Source organism: Megachile rotundata, chromosome 6, assembly GCF_050947335.1.
Source record: "Megachile rotundata isolate GNS110a chromosome 6, iyMegRotu1, whole genome shotgun sequence".
Taxonomy (NCBI): Eukaryota; Metazoa; Arthropoda; class Insecta; order Hymenoptera; family Megachilidae; genus Megachile; species Megachile rotundata.
In genome coordinates this window covers 16,798,377-16,820,604 of record NC_134988.1, presented here as the reverse complement: position 1 = coordinate 16,820,604, position 22,228 = coordinate 16,798,377, and the positions used below count along the sequence as shown (strand labels likewise).

Sequence of the window (22,228 nt, the reverse complement as noted above, 5' to 3'; positions counted from 1 at the left end):
AGACGGAGAGACGAAAGAAAAGAATAGAGCGAAAGGCAGAACGGATGCAGCGAAGAAAGGAGGAGGGTAGAAGATAATGAAACCAACCTTTAACGTCACTGTTGCATCGTTGGATGGCACCCAAAGTCCTTTGCAATTTTCCTAGAGGCTGCCCGTCTAATTGAATGCGACGTCTTCGAACCGAAAGAAGTCTATGTGCATTTCGACTTATCCCTCGAAGATTGCTGTCCTTTATATGAAATCCCTTTTATGTCGACGGCGTATAGAAGATGCCCGGATACAAGGTGTATCGATGTCTGAAGTACACCGCCACTTGCCGCTCTCCTACCTTGAACCGGTATTACACGCTAAAACTCCACGGAATATCCGGCCCAAAGGGAATGGAGGATGTTATGTGGGATACGGGTGAAATGCGCTGAAATGGCGAAACGGTGACAAACGTTAAAGTATACCGTTGTTTATCTACGCTCCGATCGATCTTCTATTCTCTTCTCTCATCGGAACTGCTCCAATAGCCGTCGCTCGTAAATGCTCAGTTACTCCGTGCCTAGACTGACAGATTGCCGATGCAACCTTTTATATTCCATCGCCATTAATGATACGTTTTAAATTTAATTCCGGACCAGACGCGATGATAAAAATTTTTTATTGCCGGTAAGATATAGTAACCTAAAAGCCTGGACTAGCTAATTCCGGCAATTAACTTTTTAACGGCGGGGTTCAAAAATATTTATAAGAGGACCACTCGCGTTATCGGTAATTTCGGTAAAGGGAATTGTTGTAGGTTTAACTTTCCGACGCTGGTCACGCGCATGAAAGTATTTCACCCTATCAGCGAACAAGGGGGCGAAACTTCTTCGTTCCGAATCCCAATTTTGGCTCATCAGAAAAATCTCACGGTAACTCGTTCCGTTGTATGGCTTTCAATTAGTTAGCTAATTCCGGAAACGGAATTTTCTCTTTCCATTTCTCCCCTATTATCAAGACTCTCATCAACGCTAAGTAATACGCACTAAACAGAGGTAGGGATGGGTTTGTTCTCTTTTTCCTGCCGTCTCGCTCGGTGCCGTTCCGCAATCGGGTGCTTTCTGTTCTTTCGAGTCGCCATTTCATGCAGCTAGTATTACGGTAATGGGTATTTTGGTTAAACGGGTAGCCAGATAATCCGAGTTCCAGTACGGCCACGTGACAGCACTTGCCGGTCTTTCAAGCTTTTATCCCGATTGCAACGAGTCCAAAGTTTCGCATCTATGAATGCGTGTCGTTGTGGTCTTACTCGTCTTCTTCCGTGTATTCTTTTTTTCTCCATAGTTCGCTGAAAGTCGGGTTAACGTTCCGAAAAAGGGGTTAACCCTAGCTGGCTGGTTGGCTGGCGTGAATAGAATCAGGGGACTGAATCGGGTCGTGGCCGCTTTTCTCTTTTTTTTTCTCTTCCTTTGCCCCGTAATTTACAGTAATATTTGGATTCCGTTCAAACGAGTCGAACCCGGCCGACGTAAATCTAATTATATCGAAGCAGTTGGATTGCGGTGAACCGCTTCTTGTTTCTCTCGCTTTTCCATAGATTGTCGCAAAATTTTCGTCGATCGATAACGGTAACGAGATTCCCGTCGTCCACCCAGTTATTTTACCTTCTCCCTGCCGGTGTAAACGAAGCCGAAAAACAACGGGGACCGGGCGCGATTTACTTAGCGCCAGGTTGCAGTAGTATGAATCAACGCTTGGAACGACCGTCGTTGTTACAGACAATACGATAGTTTGTTCAGTTCATGAATAACAATACCGAGCGCGATTTACACGCAAGAAAATAGCAATTACTCACGCGTACCGAGTCACGGCGACGCGAATCTACGCGTTGCTGAAATTATGTCTACGTTCAAACGTTATTTTGACGATTCCAGTATCCACTGTACTTTTAACGACACGGAAACGTTTCAAACTTCTTGCTTCAACGGTTACAGTGTTCGTCGAAATGTAACCGGAGAGATCATTAATATGAATCGAACCAGTGAATTCGAGGAGCAGAGAAAACTTGAGTTCCCGCTTATTGACTTACTCGTTTGTTTTACGTCGAATAAGCAAAAGTTTCACATCGAACCATGATTAATATAGATCATTCCACGCAAACAAGTATCAAAAACCACCTGCACGGAAGACTGCCGTTACAGACGAAGAGTCCACGAGAAAGGCCGTTCCACTGCAAAATGTAAGACTTCCTTTTCGCAACGAGTTGAACGTTCCTCAAATATCTGTTTATTCATCGTTCTTACCTGAAGCCAGAAGTCGTTGACTCTTCGTTCTTTACTTTTCTCGTCAGTAAAATTTCATGAAATTTTCGAATGGTTAAGCGAATAAAATGTAGCAACGAATAGTTATTTTGCGTTTCACCAGGTATTGCCGGTCCAGGCACGATTTGTTGCCGACAGATCGGGGTGAAAGCGGTTTCGGTGTAAAGCAGGTCGAAAGGGAAGCGTTAAGGTCGAGTTTGCATTGTACAGGAAATCTCTTTGGAAATCGCTAACGATCTGTATCCAAGTAATTGGGTGGGCTCGCAATGCACGACCTCGATGGGAGCGGAGAGAACGTGAAAGCGATGTAAGGCATCGCACAGGGAGCTTGTGTCTGCATTCATGTCGGGGAATTGCTCAATAAGCGTGAACCGTTAGAAGGGTGTCTTGAGACGGGCAAACATACAGGGTGATCCTTAGACCGACAGATAGACGGCCAAACTGTGCAACTATGTTTCACTCGGCTACAGAAAGCGAACTTGCTTCGTACGCCTGCTTGGAAACCCTCCTTACCCATTTGTCAATGCTCTAGCAATTTTTTCTCTCGTTTTCTTGCTTTTCTATTTCTTTCCTCACCGAGAAATGCATTAGGTCACCGCAACAAATAGTTCTGTGTTCCCCACAATTTTTCCCCGTGCAATGGGTAATTGAAAAAGACAAAGCGATTTCGCCTACACAACGACATGTTAATGCGGATTCGATGCGAATACACATTTTTATATAACATTTTCCTCTGCACGAGCGATTCAAAGTTTTATCTTAGCTCTAATATTTTATACAGCTTTAAGCAGGTTTATTTCATTTCATAGTTGACATGCTTTTTGCAAGCTCATACATGCTATGAATGCATAAACGTCCACGGTCTGGTAATAATGTTGCGAGTGTTCCGTAGTTTTTTCTTTTTAAAAAGTTGTTTGTGGAAAAGATAATTAAATCAGAATTGCCGTATATTTTTTTAAAAAGTTATCTGAATACTTTGTGCACTATATTAAATTTCTCGGGGCTTTTGTGTGTTCTGCCGTGTGCGTGAAAACGTAATAACGCATCGCTTTGTAACGACCCTTTAAATATTACCATATTCATTGGATCTTTATCAAGAAAGTGTGCATTTCGGAAAAGTAACGAAAATTAAAATTTATGGATATTGTTTCGACGTTACAAGCGCTCCAGCGTTAAAATTCGAAACACAGGAAAAACTTCAAACGTGAAAAGTATTCAAAGTGATGTTATTTCACGCGGCTCGATGTACTCGAAAAAGATCTAATTTACAGGGGTAGATTCAGCTAATCTAAATTCAGAATTGCACGCTAATCGGGTTCGTTATCAAACGTTCACAGTGTATGCATTTCGCTGTTCATTAGCATTTCAATTAATCTTCCCAGCGAGTCGGGGATAAATTGATATTTATTATACGATGCATTCGAGCGAATCGGGGTGGTTTCAAAGTCGTAAACGAAGAAATTAATAACCGGCAAGACACGTTTCCCAGAGGATACTCGCAGCAGGTATCCACGAAAGCTACGTATCTCGTATCTCGAGACACCGCTGCTCTTCCACTGTTTATAGCTCGGAAGGGAGCGTTTCCGTAGTCAGGGTCGAGCTCTAGGTGAACAGGATACGAAGTTTGGCCAGCTATTTGAGAAGCACTCCGTACACGAGCCTCGTCAACGGTTTCGTTCGAAAGGGTAACACGTGTTCGTTGCAATCTCCCGTAAACTTGTCGGAGTATGTTTGTAGACATTGTAAACATTAGGTTATTCCAAAACTCCGTGCCATATTGCACTTATATCCTTCGCGATGTATTTCTATGGAACAAGAAGTTTATGGACGCGAAAGTCGCGATATAATAAGATCTTACTACGAATGCACGCTTAATTAAACATCGAATTTAAAGCGTTATTACGCGAGTGAGAAATTGTACGAGTCGATAAAAAATATTTTCTCGGTTAACCGTATTTCCAAGACGCTGCGCAAAGACAACGCGCTATGCATAAGAAAAATAGCACGATTCTTCGGGAGAACCTCCCGTGACAAGTCGCGGAAGGAAGGAAATCAGGAGGACAGAAATTCCGTTATACAACAGGCATCTCTGACGAGGTTACGGAGGCAACGTAAGCATTCGACAAGTTGAAAATACATAAATTGACAGGATTCTGGATGGCATGATTCAAAGATTCATCCGTCGCGCAGGTTCGTGTTTGCTGTTGAAACGGGGCGCAAGATAACGTCGCCTCGCGCTAACCATAGACGAGCGCTTTTAAAGTACGAATATGAATACTTACCGGGTGTCTCATTCGCGATTCATTAAATTCTAAAGAGTTATTTCGCGTCCGTGCATTATGCGCGCGCGCGTACGAGGGAGGACTTTTAATAATAATTTAAACGAGATGTAAATCGAATGGAAGACTGCATGGCAGCCGTGATGCGCGGCCCGCCACCAAGGAAACCCGTTTTAATTAAAACGACGCTTTTATGAAACAAATATTTCTCCTGGATGCGCCGACGATGGAAACTAAATTAATAATCCTCGCGATGAACCGCTACTTCCTCTCGCTTCCTTTTTATTCTATTTCAATCCGATAAAAACAAACGTGACGAGAGAAAGGAAAACTTATTGTTCGTTAATATTTACAGACGTTTGTTTATCGACCTACACGCTCGCTCGTGAATGGAACAAAGTAAATTACGCTCCGAATCGATTTGCAGTTCGTTGCCGAAGTTTATTTGCATCGAAGCTCGAACGGTATGATTTTTATGACAACTACACAAATTTTCATGGGGTTTTTCGCCATGTTTTTTTTTTCTCCTCGTTCGATTGATATTGATTCGATGAGGCACATATACAATGCCGGCTGATTGTTTGTACTCGTTTCGCGCGTAACCCGCCTCGTTCGTTGAATTCGTTTTCCGTTCCACTTGCTTCTTCGAACAAACTCGTGGTTAGGTACTTGAAGGAATTCATTGAAATGGTTATTTAACTCAGCCTCAAGTTGGACGGAGCAACTCGATCTAGACTTTCGTTTGTTTCGCGGAGATTCACGCGGATCGACAGGAATTCGCGATTTCGGTGAGCTTCGTGCTTATACGTGTACGTAACACATTCCACGTTTCCGGAATCGTTTACAGCTCTGTGTACCATTAATCAAGTAGCGAGATATAATCGATTCGATGTAGGGCGTGGTATTCTCGGAGGCTTAGAAAGAAACGCGAGACGAATACTTTATCACTATTCCCCTTATATCTGTTTTACTGACATGTTATATCCCCGAACAGATGTTGCAATGTTAATCAATAATAATTCTTATCTGTCTATTTTCCTCGGAGGTTCAAGGCAAAGATCGATTTTCGAAGTGACACGTTTCGAAGTCATAAAAGTGCCGCGAACTAGCACTTGTGGCATATCGGCGTGAAACTCGAAGTCTCGTGAAAATAACTACGTGAATCATTCATTAAGGTTTTTGATATAGTGGCGGTTTGCCAGCTGCAGCGAGCAGTGACCGATTTCGAATCGCGCCGAGTGTAACACGATTTGATAACTTCAAAGTATCTCAAAATAGTTCCGCAGACTCAGTTTAAAGTTCTATAAAATTTATTACGTAAACGGATCAATTTAGACTTAAAGTTATAATACGATAGTCTACATTCTCAAGAGTTAACCGTGTTTCCAATCCTTCAAGAACATCGCGGACTATCTGAAAGTTTTCGAGTGACCCAAATATCGAGGCGAATCAAGATTCTACACCGATCGAGACTCTAACGTTCGCAGGTGTATCGAACGTCCGTGAACAGTCGCGAATGCTAGATTTCACGATTTGAAATCGGTGTTCGGCACACCGCATCGAAAAGGTCAGTAAAATTTCGTGACCGAATTTCGCAGACGCGAAAGTCGAGCCAGCGGAGTCTTAAGGGTCCGTTTTCTTTTCCCGTGACATTTTTTCGTCGTGTCGCGACTGTTTATTCGTCGGTTCTCATTATTCTTCGAGATGCAGCCAATGCTGGTGGTGGTGTAGGTAATCGCTCTGCTCGTTCTCCGGCTGTTGGCATCCTTTCCCGCTTTTTTTAAATACACCACGGCGTCTTAAGACGACCGTCTTACGTAAAAGTTTCGCGTGAGAGAGCAGAGAGGACGGGAAACAGCTGAAACCGTGCCGGATTCTAACAAGAGCTCTGAAGTGGTTCACACAAAAGCACAGGACAACATGAAATATGCGAGTTACACGTTAATGAGGAGTACGTGTTAAAGGACTAACGCGTGGTAAGCGGAGCTATTTCAACGAAAAGCTCGCGATACGACGAGCTTAAAAGTCTGGAAGAGATCTTATCGTCGCAAGACAAATTTCCCCGTTTCCAATTCCACGGTCAATTTTTCCACCGTTCGTGTGTAATCTCTTCCGTGAGCCTGGCAAACGAATCATTCCATTTAATCTCTTGTTGAGTATTTGATACCCTCTCGAACAGGAAGAAGATTCTTCGCGTTACGATACAAGCGCAACGAGATAATTTCTCTCTTTTTTCCCAGCGACGAATTAGAAGATTAAAAGCACGACGATGTAATCAGCTAATTTTTAACAGAGTGGCAGAGGGAAACGATTGATCCGATATTTTATCCTACGTCTTACAACCCTCTTGAATCTCCGTTAAAACATACAAGTTTTATTAACACGATACTTTGTCGTCTCCTTTATCCCGTGCAAAGCTGTTCGTACTATACGAATACAGAAGACATCCAGCGTAAGAGGAGAGTAAACTTTTGTTCAAAACGTTTTTCGAAAATTGGTAACAGTGGCCTTTATCTGCGTGCCGTGTTCGTTGACATTATGTCAATATAACTGACGCGAATAAACGTGATATATACCAAAAGTGAAATATTGGTACAGACAATTTGAACTCCGTTGCGATTTTTGATAGCTGCAAAATGTGAAACGCGTTTAGGTTGATGAAACCCATATGAAAGTATAAATATTTACCCGACATTCCATTAAAAGTATTAAAGTTACCGCTTCTTGCGCTACAAAAAGGACTGCATTTTTTTACGTACCGTTATAAAAGTCCTCTCTGGATGATGAAAGTGTAATATTCTGCTTATGGCCCTAAAGTTATCGAAGCCATCAAGTATTCGTATTCCTGTAACTCAGTAGAAATATTAGCTACATATGAAAATTTCTTCTAGCAATGGTAAAGTGCGATGATAACGTGTTAATACGTTCGATTATACCGGCTTGTATAACGAAACACGGTACGTCGAAGGTTACACATTTAGCGAGGACAAACACATCAAGAATTCAATCTCATGGCGAAAGCATTCATAGCCCTCGTTACCAGGTGCCTAAACTTTATGACGGGTATAAAGCCGTAGCGAGGTAAGGTCCTATCATGGCGAACGGATCTCTCTTCCCTTTCACGGCCAATTCCGACTGTGAACAGCGTCGTCTTCCATCGAGCTGGTCAAGATTATCCCTCGCTGATAACTCTTCTAGCGATAGGCTTCCGATTTTACAAATACTACTATCCGAGAAACGCGAACATAGTCGTCGAATCATTGCACCGGCCAACGTTCCAGTCACGGTACATTACGTGGCTCGTGTATTTACGTCCGATGGCGAGCGTATAAGTTTTATAAATCGTGCCCGGTCCCCGATATTTCACGGGGTGAATCTAGAGCGAGAAATGTTATGACCGCGTAAAATATCTGGCTTTTATTTGCAAAAATCCCGATCCAGTCGTGTTCGACAGAACATCATCTCGCTAATATTGATTCATGACTAAACGTCGATAAATGCGATACTAATATTGTCGAGAAAAAATTTACTACAAAATGCTCTGATGGTCTGTTTTCCTGTGTGACTCGGACAAATTTTTTATTCCAAATGGTGATACTTTGAATTTAGTTTGTTTAATCTTCCAATCCCCTTTCCTGATAATGTTGCACGAAATGGTAAGGGAGGAACGATCGAAGATTAAAATAAATGCGTATAATCCAGCTATAGGTATAGGTTTAGCCACGAAATTCGGTCACGAGCTCTGCAATCATGGCGTGTGTCGATGTCCTAGAATTATTCTGATCGAGGGCAGTTTCTTGCTTGCTCTCACCTACACGGAATCAAGAGGAAGGGTGCACGGGGCAATTACTGATCGTTATTGACCTACCACGTTTACCAACTGTCATACGTGTACGATGTTTACAGACCGTTGCTAGTTTTCAACTGTTGCGAACTACGCTAGCAGCTTGATCGTTTACGCTCTCCCGAACTTTCGGCTGAACGAATAAATAGCAGTCGTAAAGGTTTGAGTTGCGTGCTGCATCGTTGCGACCGAGAATTGCTTCGTTAAGTAAATAGAAAACGTAGCCATTCGTGGCCGCGCGTTACGCAACGCAGCAGGGTGTAAACGCAACGTTCTTCTCCGTCGATATCGATTTACGAGTTTAAGCCGGCTCTTTAATCGTTGCCGGTGCCCTTCGACAGCGTTAAGACGATCTAAGACCATCGATCGCCGCAAGAGGAGGAGAAAATTAATGACCGACGCGAAATGGACATCGTCCATCGGTGTGGATAGAAAATACTAACTAATGGCAGGGTTAGTACCCGTAACGATGGCTCAGTAGTTACTGACCGTAATAAACAGACAATAGTAGAAGGTCGAGCCTCGATATTACGTTGAATCGAACGAGCGAACAACGGGAGTCGCTAGCAGACTGCTTGTTATTTGTCCTCGTAGCAAAATATCGGTTAGCTTCGAAGAAGAAGAAGTTGTCAGGGTTACGTAAGAATCTCATAGTTTCGAATTATTGTGCAAACACAGAGCCACAGAGCGATTAATTAAAATCCAGAATCCCCGGCACAGGGACGAATTTGTCGGCTCGAACAAGGACCGAATTACTTCCGTTTTCTATCGGTAGACTTTTAACGTGGCGGAACGTTTCCAATTTCGACGAGAACAAATGATAAAAAATTCGATCTGTGATAAAGGCGGACATTCCAGTCGTTACAGGTGAAATTTTAGAAGTTCCACGGACGCGAACTCGGAATCCCACCAGTCAGATCCGTCCTTTCAAACCAATTTTGGCCAGAAAGGGTGACGGATCGTTCTTGTTAACGAGACTTTTTGCCTGGCTCCCCAGGTGTCGTGGATCAAACGAAAGGACGTCCAGGAACTACTGACCGTCGGTCTGATTACGTACGCCAACGACGGACGCTTCCAGGCAACTCATTTCCACAACAGCGAGGATTGGACTCTTCAAATAAAATTCGTCCAGCCGAGGGATGCCGGATGGTACCAGTGCCAAGTATCTACCCATCCACCCACAAGTATATTTCTGTACCTCGAGGTTGTTGGTAAGCGTGAAATTAAACACCGATATTTAAGCTATTTCCGTGGGCCTGTCCGAATTTCACCCGATACGTCGCCTGTGATTTACTCGCGGTATTTGTTTTCTTTTTTGGAAAGTGTGGGCAAATTTGTTCGCGTAACACATTTAGAGCCAACAGAATATTTCATAAACTACCTTTTGACATTTTTGTTTACGCATACTTTGCGTTACACCAAAAGCTGATTTATCGAGTAAGCAAAAATTGAATACGGAGGGGATCGAAGTTCGCTTGTTTCCGACTATTTTTGCACGCGGTATCTATAAATTTTTCATTAACACGGTGGCTTTGAAACCGAGTTTGCATCGGATGTATTGCCCGAAACGCAAAATAAAATCATTTCGATCGTATAAACTCGCGAAAATTTAGTTCATATACGAATGTCAATAACTCGCCATCGCGCGTTATACATAACCACTTTTACTTTTCGATTTACGATAAAACTAACAAATTAATTCCCGATATCCAGGTGACAACGCACGATGAAAGAGTATGAAATAATTTATTCGTTAGAGCACGCCATTGAACGTCCCTGCACATCAGCCTCCGACAGTTTTTTTTTATCGATTTTTAATACACTTTAGTGTCTCGCGCGAATTTCCGATCTCGATTGAAAACTGGGCTCCTCCGGCCGGATGGAATAAATTAAATTCTAGTTTATTCTGTCGGGTGGTTAATGAAATTGAAATAAACCGTTTCGAAAAAGAGACCAGTGGTCGTTGGTTCGTTTCGCGGACAGGCACGATCGAAATGCGCGAACGCGAAAATATTTCGCTTCGATTACGGGTATCGATCGTCCGGCGCAGCTTTCGCACAACAGCTGCATGTTACCGCGATCCTTTCACCGTTAATACTGCTCTTTTCTTCTACGAGCGTGTTTCTATTTCGCTTCACCGCTCGCAATTACGTCAGCGGCAATAACGAATATTACATAGAACGAGCGGACGTTTAAACGTGCAAATACAATAGACTAAGCACACGTCTCTTTTGTTGGAGGCTGTGTAGTGCGGGAAGAGCGCGAAAAGTGGCAAAGCTTCCTGCGAAAGGACCACGTAAAGAGCATCATCCTCGCCTACTTCACAGAAACAGAACACGTTTCTCCCGATAACAACCTACCACCGCTATACAGGGTGTTCGATAAGGGCAACTTCAACTTCACCCACATACTAGACAAACTTGTCTCACAAATGTTACGTATTACAAACAAAAAGTTTGGAAAGTACATTTTGATTTCTCTTTGCGAATATTCCTCTGCGAGATCCTAGGCAAACTCTGAAGACTTGACTTGGGAAAAGTCTAAAGTATGTTAAGGGGAGCCTAAGAGATTAAAGGAGCTAATACATGTAACTTTGAATATCGATAAAAATTCAATGGTAAGATATCGAAATAGGTACAATATATAATGGATAGTTCGTACATAAGATTTTTTCGTTCAGAATTATCAAAGAGCGAATTTAACGCGATAGGCTCTTGGTCGAACACCCCGTATATGCCGGCGAAACGCTTTTTCCTTATGCACAAGCTCAAAGAACACGGCGGCCTAAGAATTCGAGCACCTCCTCGTATCGACTATTCTTCTTTGGCTTACGTTTCCCTTTTTTCTTCTTTCTTATGCCTCCTTTTTTTCTCCTCCACTCTTTACGAGCTTTCTCCTTGAGCTACGCTTTAAGTGTTTACATTTTCATCCCTATTTACGTAGGATCCACGCGTCGGCGTGAAAGAGGTCCGTCCAAGCAGGCCTCTCGAGAGGGCGAGAACTCTTTCATCTGGATTTTATTAAGCAGACGGGCCGATCAATAGCGAGAAAGTGGTTTTTATCAGGCGCAGGAGGCAGAAGTTTCGTGAATTACGAGATTCGGTTGGTGGCGTGGTCGTTCGAACCGCATCCCTGTGTTCGCGTATTTGCATTTAGATTCCAGTTTTTGGAAGTATTCTGCTCTACCCCACCCTTCCTACGATAGATTTGTGTATACCCTCCGCGACTATATACTGGTAGTTGTCTTTTGTGTACGGGAGAGTTATCTAATTTTACTTCGGTTTCCGGCGCCGTGTTTTTACCGTGACATCCTGACGGATACGTACGAGAGCCTTTCTCAGGTACATTTAATATTTATGTCCGCCCTCCTCCCTCCACCCTCCTGTCCGAAACTGGGGCGCGTAATATTTACGTTCCTTCTTGCGCGCTTGAAATTCATGGACTGAGATTTTTCTGATCCAAGGATGATATATAAACGGGAGTGGCTGGCGGGACGTTTCGATTATGGAGCATTTTATGTGGTGTTAAATGGCGAGAACGGTTTATAACGCGGAACGCGGGACGAAGCGTAATGCGCGTTCGGTGTATCGAGGTGTTCAAATATTTAAGCGATGGACGAGTGTTAAATCGATCAGTTAATTATGCTCGTTGTTCGGACATGCATGAATGTAAAGGTAATCCGTGTCCGCGGTCTGCTCCGAAAGTAACGAAACCACCGTTTATCCTAATTTCTCCCTGTTACGTTTTCAAGAATCAATCCGATCGCTGTCGTTTGATAGGATGCGCGGAACTGTTACGTGGCTGCACGTCGAACGGCGAAGATCGAAACGTAGAATTAAATCGATCGATCGTGTTCAACCTCGTATGTTTCGGAGCCGTCCATTCGATACGCAGCAACGTGAATCAATCGGTCGGTTCGAGTTAATCGAATCGGTATTCGCGAAACGTTTTCCACGGTTCCTCGTTTAAGAATTGCTTTGTCACGAAAAAAAGTAGATTGTATTCCTTGGTCTGACTTCTAATTAAAATACGTTTAAAGAAAAATGAATGAAGCTTTTACCGTTCGTGTCGGCGGTACACGAGTAGCTTCGTCGGCTGAAAATCAGATTGAATCGCCACTAATAGGAAGTTGGTAATGGCGTATTTAACGAATGCATCCAGTCGGAAGGAATTCAACTTCTTCGTAACTTCGGAATCAATACGATCGCGGTATTGTTGACGAAACGAAGGCAGTTCTCGAGTTGACCTTAATGGCGTCTCATTAGGGCCGTAATTAGACGTTTCGAAAATATAAAATTCAGCCTTCCCTTCGAAAGCAAGTAAATAACGGGATCGTCGCGTACATAGAAAGAGCTTTTCACCGGGTGAATCTAATTTTACCCATCCTCGATACTGCCACGTCACCTCTAAAACTCGTAACATAGATGAAGGAGGGATTACGCTGCACCGCATTTAATAAGCTTCTCAATTTCTGCGATGAATTCAGAGGCGACCAGTTAAAATTTCTTTCCTCCTTGAAAACTAATCAAGAAACTAAATTATGAAACGCGGTTCAAGATGATTCTAGCCTTTAATTGAAAACCGGACAAACAAAATAAACGGAAAAAACGAGAAAGAGTACAAAATTGGTTCAAACCAGCGAGTTGAAAAAAAGACCCTGAAAGACAATTGTTTTATCGGAACAGACGATAAAAAATCACGTTCAAACCGCGGGAAAATTGCATCGGATACAGAAACGAACAATCAACAGAAATATCCTCGAGTCGTGATGTTTTAATAAATTTTCAACGCATCACAGCCTCCTCTGTCCACCTACGAATTTGCTGCTGTTTTTCCTCTCTCGCCCTTTTTTTTTTGATTTGCACCAACACAGTCGATAGTTCGCCGCAGCCAATCCCATCGTCGATTCAATGGTCGACAGAAGCACTTGGAGCGTGCACGCTTCAAAAGAGCACGCTCTTGTATCACGCAGAGAAGCGCTTAAAACTCGATCCACGCTTTCGCTCGCGCGTGTTCGTCCGTGACGCGCCATTGAACGGAAGGTCGCTCGGCACATGGGGGTCGGGATGGACAAAAGTGTTTCCAATGGGAGCGAAGGGGGTTATGGCGAAGGTTTTGTCGTCGTGTTTACAATGTTCCGTCACACCTGATCCTATAGCAGACCGTCCGCGTCGTTGGGCGAACAAGGCGAACGACGGTAAAGGGGTACGGTTTATAGTTTCCATCTAATCAAGGTACCCTAAAATTCCCCGAATCGTGTGATCATTAGGAGATAGTACAAAGGCTTTGCGAACGCTCGCACGGCCGTCGACGAGACTTTTTAGACCGGAAGATCAAAAGAAATCTTTCCATTCGCGGTGATTTGATTCGCAGAAAAAATTATTTGGAATTCCGTAGAGTTGTTCCACTTGGTTCACTTTCCCGACACGTTTCGATACGATTTCGCTGCACGAGGTTACGGTACAAGGATCGATAAAAATTTGGCGACTCTTTAACCTTTTGACAGTTCGATAAAATAACTTCGATAACCGTCGCTGTGTACGAATTACGGTCCGAATAAACCGTCGGAGGGTTAATTTTGCCGCAGAGTGTATTTTAGCGACGGCCATGCGAGCATTAAAGAGAAAGAGAGCAAGCAGAAGCTTTCGTACGCTATCCCCGTACAACCCCTAACCAGCCACGATGCATACCTCAGCCATTCCGCTCCTCATAACCGCCTTTGGACCCTGGTAAACAATATGGGATAAAACGGTAAGCTGCTCACGTCTGACGCGTCACGTTCTACCATTTGCAGAGGCCAGAGCAGAGATAGCCGGTGACTCGGAGAAGTTCGTGAGGCCAGGTAGCACCCTGCAGCTTCATTGTCAGGTGAAAAACTCGACCGAAACGCCCTCCTATCTATTCTGGTACCACAACTTCCGGATGATCAACTACGATATCGACCAAGGGGTCAATGTCAGTACCGATCTGGCGGGAGGGAAAAGTTGGCTGGAGGTGTCTCGCGCGTCCGATCGTCACTCCGGAAATTACACCTGCAAGTCGAACAACGCTCAACCGGCCTGGGTGCTGGTGCACGTGTTCAAAGGAGATAATCCGGCCGCGATGCAGCACAGCATCGCGTCATCACCATCTGTCATGGCGTGCAGCGCTTTGCTGATGATGTTCACCACGTTGAAGTTGGTGTTGCACTCCACCACCACGAACTGACCATCGTGCAACACTCTCGCTCGTCAGGGACAAAATTAAACGAGTAATCGTATGGTTGTGATGATTCTTCTTTTCTTAAATAAAAAAAGAACTAGGTACAGTTAGTGTTGTATACGTTGTTGGACTCTGATTGGATCCGTGAATTCGTCTTCGAAAAGGGCGAGGTACGCGTTACGTCGAAACGGAAAACGAGGGGGTTGTAACGTGCCGATTAACGAGACTGTGAACTACGGAGCCAGGAATAAAAGAGAAATGGTGGAAACAGGAACTATGATGGCATCCCTGTTTTTCATGGATATGAAAGTGTAAGTCGGATACGTTTATCGTGTAACGAACGATGTCTGTGTAAATAACGAAGCGTTCTCGGTGTATCGTTAAGACCACGATGCTCAAACAATTACTTCCGAACGATTCTGTTTAGTCGCTCGTATCTCGAAAAATGATTTTATGTTTGATCCGGGACTCGAAATCGAACGTACGGGATCACGATACATGTCGCGCACAAGCTGGAATTTCACGCGACACCGCCGCTCTATTAACCGTTGTGATACGTGTAAATGTAAGCTATGTGTACTATCGCGATCATAGAAGCGTAATTGTGTAATCTGTCTGCGACGAGTGGCACGATTAATGGCGATAATCCTGTCGCGAACCGACGCATTTTGCCGACCGAAACTTTCCAAACCGTGTTCCACCTCGTGGCGATAACTTTATTCGGTCGCGGTATTAACTCTCCGTCTCTCTCTCTCTTTTCGCACTGTGAAAATTTGTTACGTTAATGGCAACGACCCACGAGAGATCGCCACGGCTGTCGGGCAAACCGGGTCCGTAACTTTGTTCGGAAAAAGAGAAACGAGAAGTATACGCTGCCGTGATTGAGTTCGACCAGTTTTCGACGATTACCGCGTCCGATATTAAATTAAAACGTACACACGCATCGCCGAGATCTAATTGAATACCATAATATTCGGCCTACAGGTGCGCGTAATTAATCGTGATAATCCCGGCGTAATGCAGCACAGCCTAATGACATTATCTTCTATTGCCTTGCTACGCACGGACAACCTTGCTCATAATGTCCAAATTAGTTCTATCTGACGTCCACAAAATGACCGTGCTCAGGTGTTACGTGTATGTGTGTAGAGAAGAACCGACGTTTACGCGGGGCGCGAAGGGTCGTTGTAAAACGGCGACACCTTCGCCGGGCATGTTTCATGTTAAACTATTTGCACGAATCAAGTGATAATCTTCGTGTTAATTGTATCATATTAAAAAGGATCTCGCTGACGTCGAGTTGTGCCAATCGTGTCTCTTATGTTCGATGGTTTTTTTTGTACATATGTTTTCCGACGTCGGTCGATCGTTGTTCGTAAATTATACGAGTGTTGCTGAACTTATGGATATAAATTGTGCAGATTAATCGTTTATTCTTAAATGTGTGACTTTTGCATAAATAATACGTTCACCTCGTTTAAGGATACACGCACATTGACAAATAACACGATGCATTTAACAAAGATATTTCAAAGATATTTTGTTTAGGCAATCAGTATTCGTATAAAGGTAATAAAGTATGTTATAGACCAACCTCGAATCACGCGTTCATCGAGAGTTAATTTCATTCGAGTCCATTAAACTGTACAATTTGTTTCCGTTCTGTAGTGCCCTGTACATTATAAATCCTTGATAGAGATACGTTTCCGTTCTCCGACGAAGAACAGAAACGATCTTCTGGACCACGATGTTTCGCAGCGTTAGTATTACAGCATGTTATCCATTATCCCCCAAGTAGTTACCCCACCTGTCCATACACGTTGTCAACGAGGATAATCCAATTGCGAAAATAATAAACCACTCGTATTGCAGATCGTAATAGTGTACCGAATCTCGATGCGACCGGACGAAAGATTATCGTAAGCTGCATCGAAGATCAGGTACACTGATTCGATAACAATTCCCCGAAATGAATCAAAGGTCGATTGATTTATCGCGGTCATAAAAAGAGTAAGATTATTTCGAGCGTGTAGCGCTCGACGAGAAAGTTTTGTTTGACGTAAAGTTAAAGGATAATTTAATATGATGTTCGATGATATTGTCACTGTCTGTTGTATGTATATACCTATATAAATATGTTACGAACGTCGCACAATGTTACTCTCATTTACGGTTGAATAAAGTTTTCATATAAATTCCAGCTGTTATTGTAGATTGCGGCGGAACATTCAGTTATTCACAACTTGTTTGCCTAATAACGACGACAAATCCGTATTGTTCGTACTTGAATGCTACTGTCTCTCGAGATTTTGCGAAATTAACTCGAATATTCTCGTATAGCCATTCGAAAGAGAGATGAGCATCCAAGTAACGAATAGACTGCGAATATTTTGATACTTTCTCACCTTTGTTATCCAAAGTATCTTAATTTCTATATTGTGGGAGGTTAATTTCGATTTTTAATCCGGTCAAGGTTTACAATGGAGGAATTTTCCGAAGGGTTCAAAACTCTCGTAGTACCTATAATAGGCTATTGTTACATTTTCACGAACTATAGAAGTGGAAGTTTGACCGAAGCTTTCCTGCATCCCCTTCGGCAAGCTTCAATACGATGAACCGACATTGACATGTCGAAGTTTGCGTAAAATCGACAGTATAAAGGATGGCAATTAACAAAGCCGGATACATCAAATACTTCTTGCTTTTGTCGTATTTTTTCATGAAAAATCTTGGATTTTTCAGTCGTGAAGTCAGTTACATACACTTTGACGTACACAATAGAGTCAGTATTTCCATTACCGGTGTAATATAGACGCGAGTCTTTACCGAAGTAAAATACCAGCGGAATACGATGGGTTCATGGTGCATAAGCACTTTCATTATACCCCACTGTTTCACTTCTCTCTATTCATATATTTCCCCCTCCTGTTCTTCCTACGGAGAGAGAGGAATAATTTCACCGTGACACAGTTCGAGCCTCGATCTCCGATAATAGCTGCATGCTAATGGCATTGTTTGCCACATTAAAATTACCGCTTCGTTCAATCGTCCCTAATTGATTATTACGCCCGTGAGTCGGTGCTATTCAAGAATTACGATTCTATTAATCGACTCTTTACGCGACTCGTTAACCGCTAAAGAATCGCTTGATTCGTCCGAAAGACACGATATATTGTTCTGATTCGCTTTGTGTCGAGTAATTGCAAGGATAGTACGCTCGACGCAATTAGAACATCATTGAAACTAAATTTCAGAATGGGAACTCGAGTGACACTCGAGTGAAGACGATTTTGCCGGTGCTCAATTATGTTTACCTTGAACACCATCAAACGCACTTCTGATCAAGAGTTTCGATACTACACTCGAAGCAGCTACACGAATTGCCTTCGGTGATTTCACCTTCGTACACCGTTTCTCAGCTGGGGTATTACTCATCCCTGAAAGCACGATAAAGAAATGATCATTTTTGGTCTCGCGTAAAAGTGAAAAGTGAACATTTATAATAGCAGAGCCGTTGATTTATATGACAGTCGAGTATCAAAAGTGCATTTTTATTTCGTGTTTCTCATAACCCATTCAAATCCTATTTTTTAATATTTTGCTTTTACATTTCGCGTGACGAAAGCAGGTTGAATTTTCGAATAAAAACGTTTACCAGCGTGCTGTTGAAACGCTACATAGAGCACTCGCTTCGATTTCTCCATAAATCGTGTTTCTCTCTCTGAGAAATTGTGCTCGTCACAATTAAGAGAAGCCTCGAACGCCTACGGAAACTTTGTTTCGACTTTCTGTCTATCCCGTCTCTTTTTTTCTACCTAACCTGTCTTTTCTTTCCTTTCCAAGGAACCGTATCCTGTTGACCCGTTTTAAAGGGTCGGATCGGTGTTGGCTTGCAATCAAGCAGCCAGCATTCGACTGTGCTAAATTTGAATCGTTAATATCGTGTCCCAAACGACTTGCACGGACCGACGTCATTATTCCAGAAAGATGACTCTAATCTATTCCTACCACCACGACTGAAAATCTTAACTCGTTTCTGATCCGTGTCTTCGATAGGAAGTATGTCTATATCACGCGGGTTATCCGATTCCATTAACGTCCGCGACAATGCCCCGCGCATTCCTAATTTCCCGTTCGACCGATAAAATCATCGATAATCGGAACAACACACGAAACAAATTGATCAATTTTCTATCTTCGCGCAGCTGGGCGCGAAAATTGACCCAGAACGAGGTCGATGCAGAACGTTCTGAAATTTCAGGTTCAGAGGGGAATGTGACTGGAGTAATCGGGTTACAAGAGCGGTGCACATATCAAGGTTGAAGACCACAAAGGACTCATGGTTGTAATTCAAATCAGAAACGCGTGTGTGCGATCGGTTCAAGTTCGAATGGGACAAGAGAGGACGTTTTCCAGAGATTCGAACCAATTCAGCATCCCTTGGTCCGTCTTTGCGTGGAACATTCGACGGTAATTCGAAGTGCTACTCCTGGTCACCGATCATTTTACATCCTCATTGATATGCAAGGAACCCTTTAGCCGAGAACGAAGCCCCGAACGAAGTCGTTTCGCAGGGATGATAAATTCGAAGTGCGGCCGATGACCGAAATCACGTGGAATATGTTCCGGTGATATTCGCCGGAAATCATTCACGAACTTCCAATAAAATTCGATGGAAATTCTACCGACGCCTGTTCGCCCTTTGATTCTCGAATCATAGCTTTGATTTCGCGTGTATTTCGATGGAATGTCACGCGGTTTAGTTTGTTCGCGTTCAATTCTCTACCCCGGCATCGCGAGCTTTCGTTGGGAGGAGCAATTAGGACAGAGGGAAAAAGAGGGAAGGCGTGAAAACGAGGACAGAGATCGAAGTGCGATCGTCAAATGAACCCAACGAATTAGAACTTCGCGGCATCAAAATCCGGAGAGTACAGGAGACATTCCATGGTAATCCCAGTTGGTAACTGCTTGAAGTTTTAATGCACTTAGGCGGCAATTCTGGTAAAGGCAATTCAAACTTTATCTTCGGCCGGATCGTTATTCACTTCGTCTCCGTTTATTCACCGTTACAAATACGTTCTTCTTCGTTTTGGCGGATAGGGCCACGGTTCGCTGTACAAACGGAAAGATGTTTCGCCGTGTAAAGTTCAATTAATGGTAATGGATACAGTTTCATACTTATTGGACTAAATTTATCTCCGGACTTCTTGTATCCGTACTCCTAGGTAAGTCGAAAATGACACGGAATATATCGGATTGGCAAGAAAATTTAGTAAAGTTTCAAACTGGCCCGTTATATTCGATGAGTATCGATCTAACGCTTTTACCACTTTTGTCGCGAAAATAAGTGGTCACCCTACATTTCGAGGATATCGACAAATAACTCGGTCCGGAAGCAGATCGTTGAGCTCGCGAATGATCGCGTCGAATGACCGATTTCGGGACACGGAGAGTTCGAACGCGAGTAAAAAGTCGTGGCGTTGCAGATTCCATCATACCGGAAGAAAAATATTCGTTCAGAAAATTTAGCCAGTTCAAAGTCGACGAGTGGGTTGGAGTTTTAACCAGGCTCGTTAGAAATTGGGCCAGCTCGATTCTCCGGCGTTTCCCGGTTCTCGACCCGGAGACGTGTTTCTCGTTCGTCTTACGCGAATCTCCGGAAGAAATTCGTGTCCCTAATGCGGCCACTAAGCCCTGGCCGCTCGTCAACGAGGATAATTCTACGAGGTGGCTGGCCGGTGTCGGCAAATGACTCTGCTCAGTGGCTCGATGACCTTATCGACCGGGCTGGGATTGACCCACGCCTCGTCAGCCTTTTACTGACGAACCGTGATAAGCCCTGATTGTTATATACGACCAACCAAGCTACTCGTGCCGCCACGAGCCAGAACAAATTCGATTTTGGATGCTCCTTGGGTAGCGTCATCCACTCGTGGCATCGATCGACGTTCTCAAAAAAAAGAATTTATTCGCAATCTTAGTCCTGGCTAAAGAGGACGACGACAGATCCGGAGCGACTAAGGTCGAGGGATGAAATCGTGAGAAACATGCAAATAACCCGTCGTTCGCCCTCCAATCGAAGCGTATACGTTGAAAATCAAGAACCTTTTTATTATAGACTGGCGTGTTCGTGCTCGCGCATATATGGAAAAAACAAAACGAACGAATATGAAAGGGGGAAAGGAATAATCGTGAAAATAAAGAACCGTGAGAGCATGAAAAATGTAGTCAACTTACACGTATGCATCGACGGTCATAATAGTCGATTCGTTGCACGCGCTCGAACAGCGTAACGTAATCGCGGTGAAACATGCATTTAAAAGCACTTTAAATATTGAATGTGCTTCATGTGAATATTTCAGGCTACCGAGGACCGATGCGCGTTCAACCGTTTGCGAGTTTGATAGTTCGGCCAGCGGTTTTGATAGGAAAACGAAGATTCATGAAGTAAGTTGGTCGATAAGTTGCGATAGAATTAAAGTCGCGACATGCATAGAACGTTGAAGTCTCGTCGAGAAAATCTTTTACTCGCGCGCGGATTTTTCCTTCAAAGCGTCGGAAAAAAATTCATTTTCAGTCTGATTAGGTGCCGGTCGAGGATAAAATGGCTTTGACTGACACCCACCTGACAAGTTCACCCTGTTATGCATACAACGCGGCTTTATCCACGTTGTTCGAGGATTACACGCCGCTGTCTACGTCGGATGTAACGACTTCGACAAAACAACGAGATGATCCACTGAGAGATACGTACCTACGTATGCATACGTGATATGACGCTGGGACTCATGCACGCAAAATGCATTCTAAGGAAATATTTATGCGACCCGTACGTGCACGCGAACCTATCCGGATAAGAATGTTTTCGAGCAAAATATTTCCTCTGAAGCGGACGTGGTTGTATTTGTGAATTTGTTATTTTAAAATAACTCGTTTAGGGATTCAACTTGCGTTAACTTGTACTACTGATCAATTTTCAGTACGTAACATTGCCCTCCTGAATGTCGGATGTCTATTCTCGAGGCATAAAAAGTTCGATATAAATTCGTGATATAAAAGTATATGTCACTTATGACATATCCGTACGGTGTTCGAAGCTCGATGAAAATGAATATATAAACGTTTTATTGCTGTTCCTAATATAAACTGATTGGTTGCCATTTATATCGAAATAACCAATCTCAGGCTACGAGAAATCTGACACGATTTCGTGACATAAAACTATCGCAAAATAGCAGTTACGGCATATTAACTCGAAGCTTAAAATAAACGGTTTCGTCGATATTTTGAATAGAAAATTTATTCCTGTTTGGGCAAACAGGAATCTGTTGTTCGATAACCAATTTCCTATATCCCATAGTGGTAATAAACTTTTCGTACAATTACTTGATCCTATTATTGTTTTTAGTCCTGGTTCATATATTTTCCACCCTATCTGGCAAGCCACGGTCGCTCAAGAAGCCACTTACCTTCGCGAGGTCGAGCTGCACGCTAGACTTTACTGTCTCGTAACGATAAAGGAATTTTTGAGTTATTTCGAGAGGAAAAACTTTCTGATTGCCTGTACTCTTTTGTAGACTGTGGGTTTCAACTTGTTTAGCGACGAATTCGCGCAA

General features: G+C 43.2%; 1 protein-coding gene across 1 annotated transcript in view; it reads left to right on the top strand.

Moving 5' to 3' along the window:
• The window catches only part of LOC100882560 (lachesin), a 37,676-nt gene extending 20,864 nt beyond the window's left edge, over positions 1-16,812 (top strand). The window contains exons 4-5 of the mRNA XM_012287506.2: positions 9,409-9,622; positions 14,206-16,812. Of these exons, the coding sequence (XP_012142896.1) occupies positions 9,409-9,622; positions 14,206-14,618 (627 nt within the window). The 3' untranslated portion in view covers positions 14,619-16,812. The remainder of the gene's footprint in view (positions 1-9,408; positions 9,623-14,205) is intronic.
• The last annotated feature ends 5,416 nt before the right edge of the window (positions 16,813-22,228 follow it).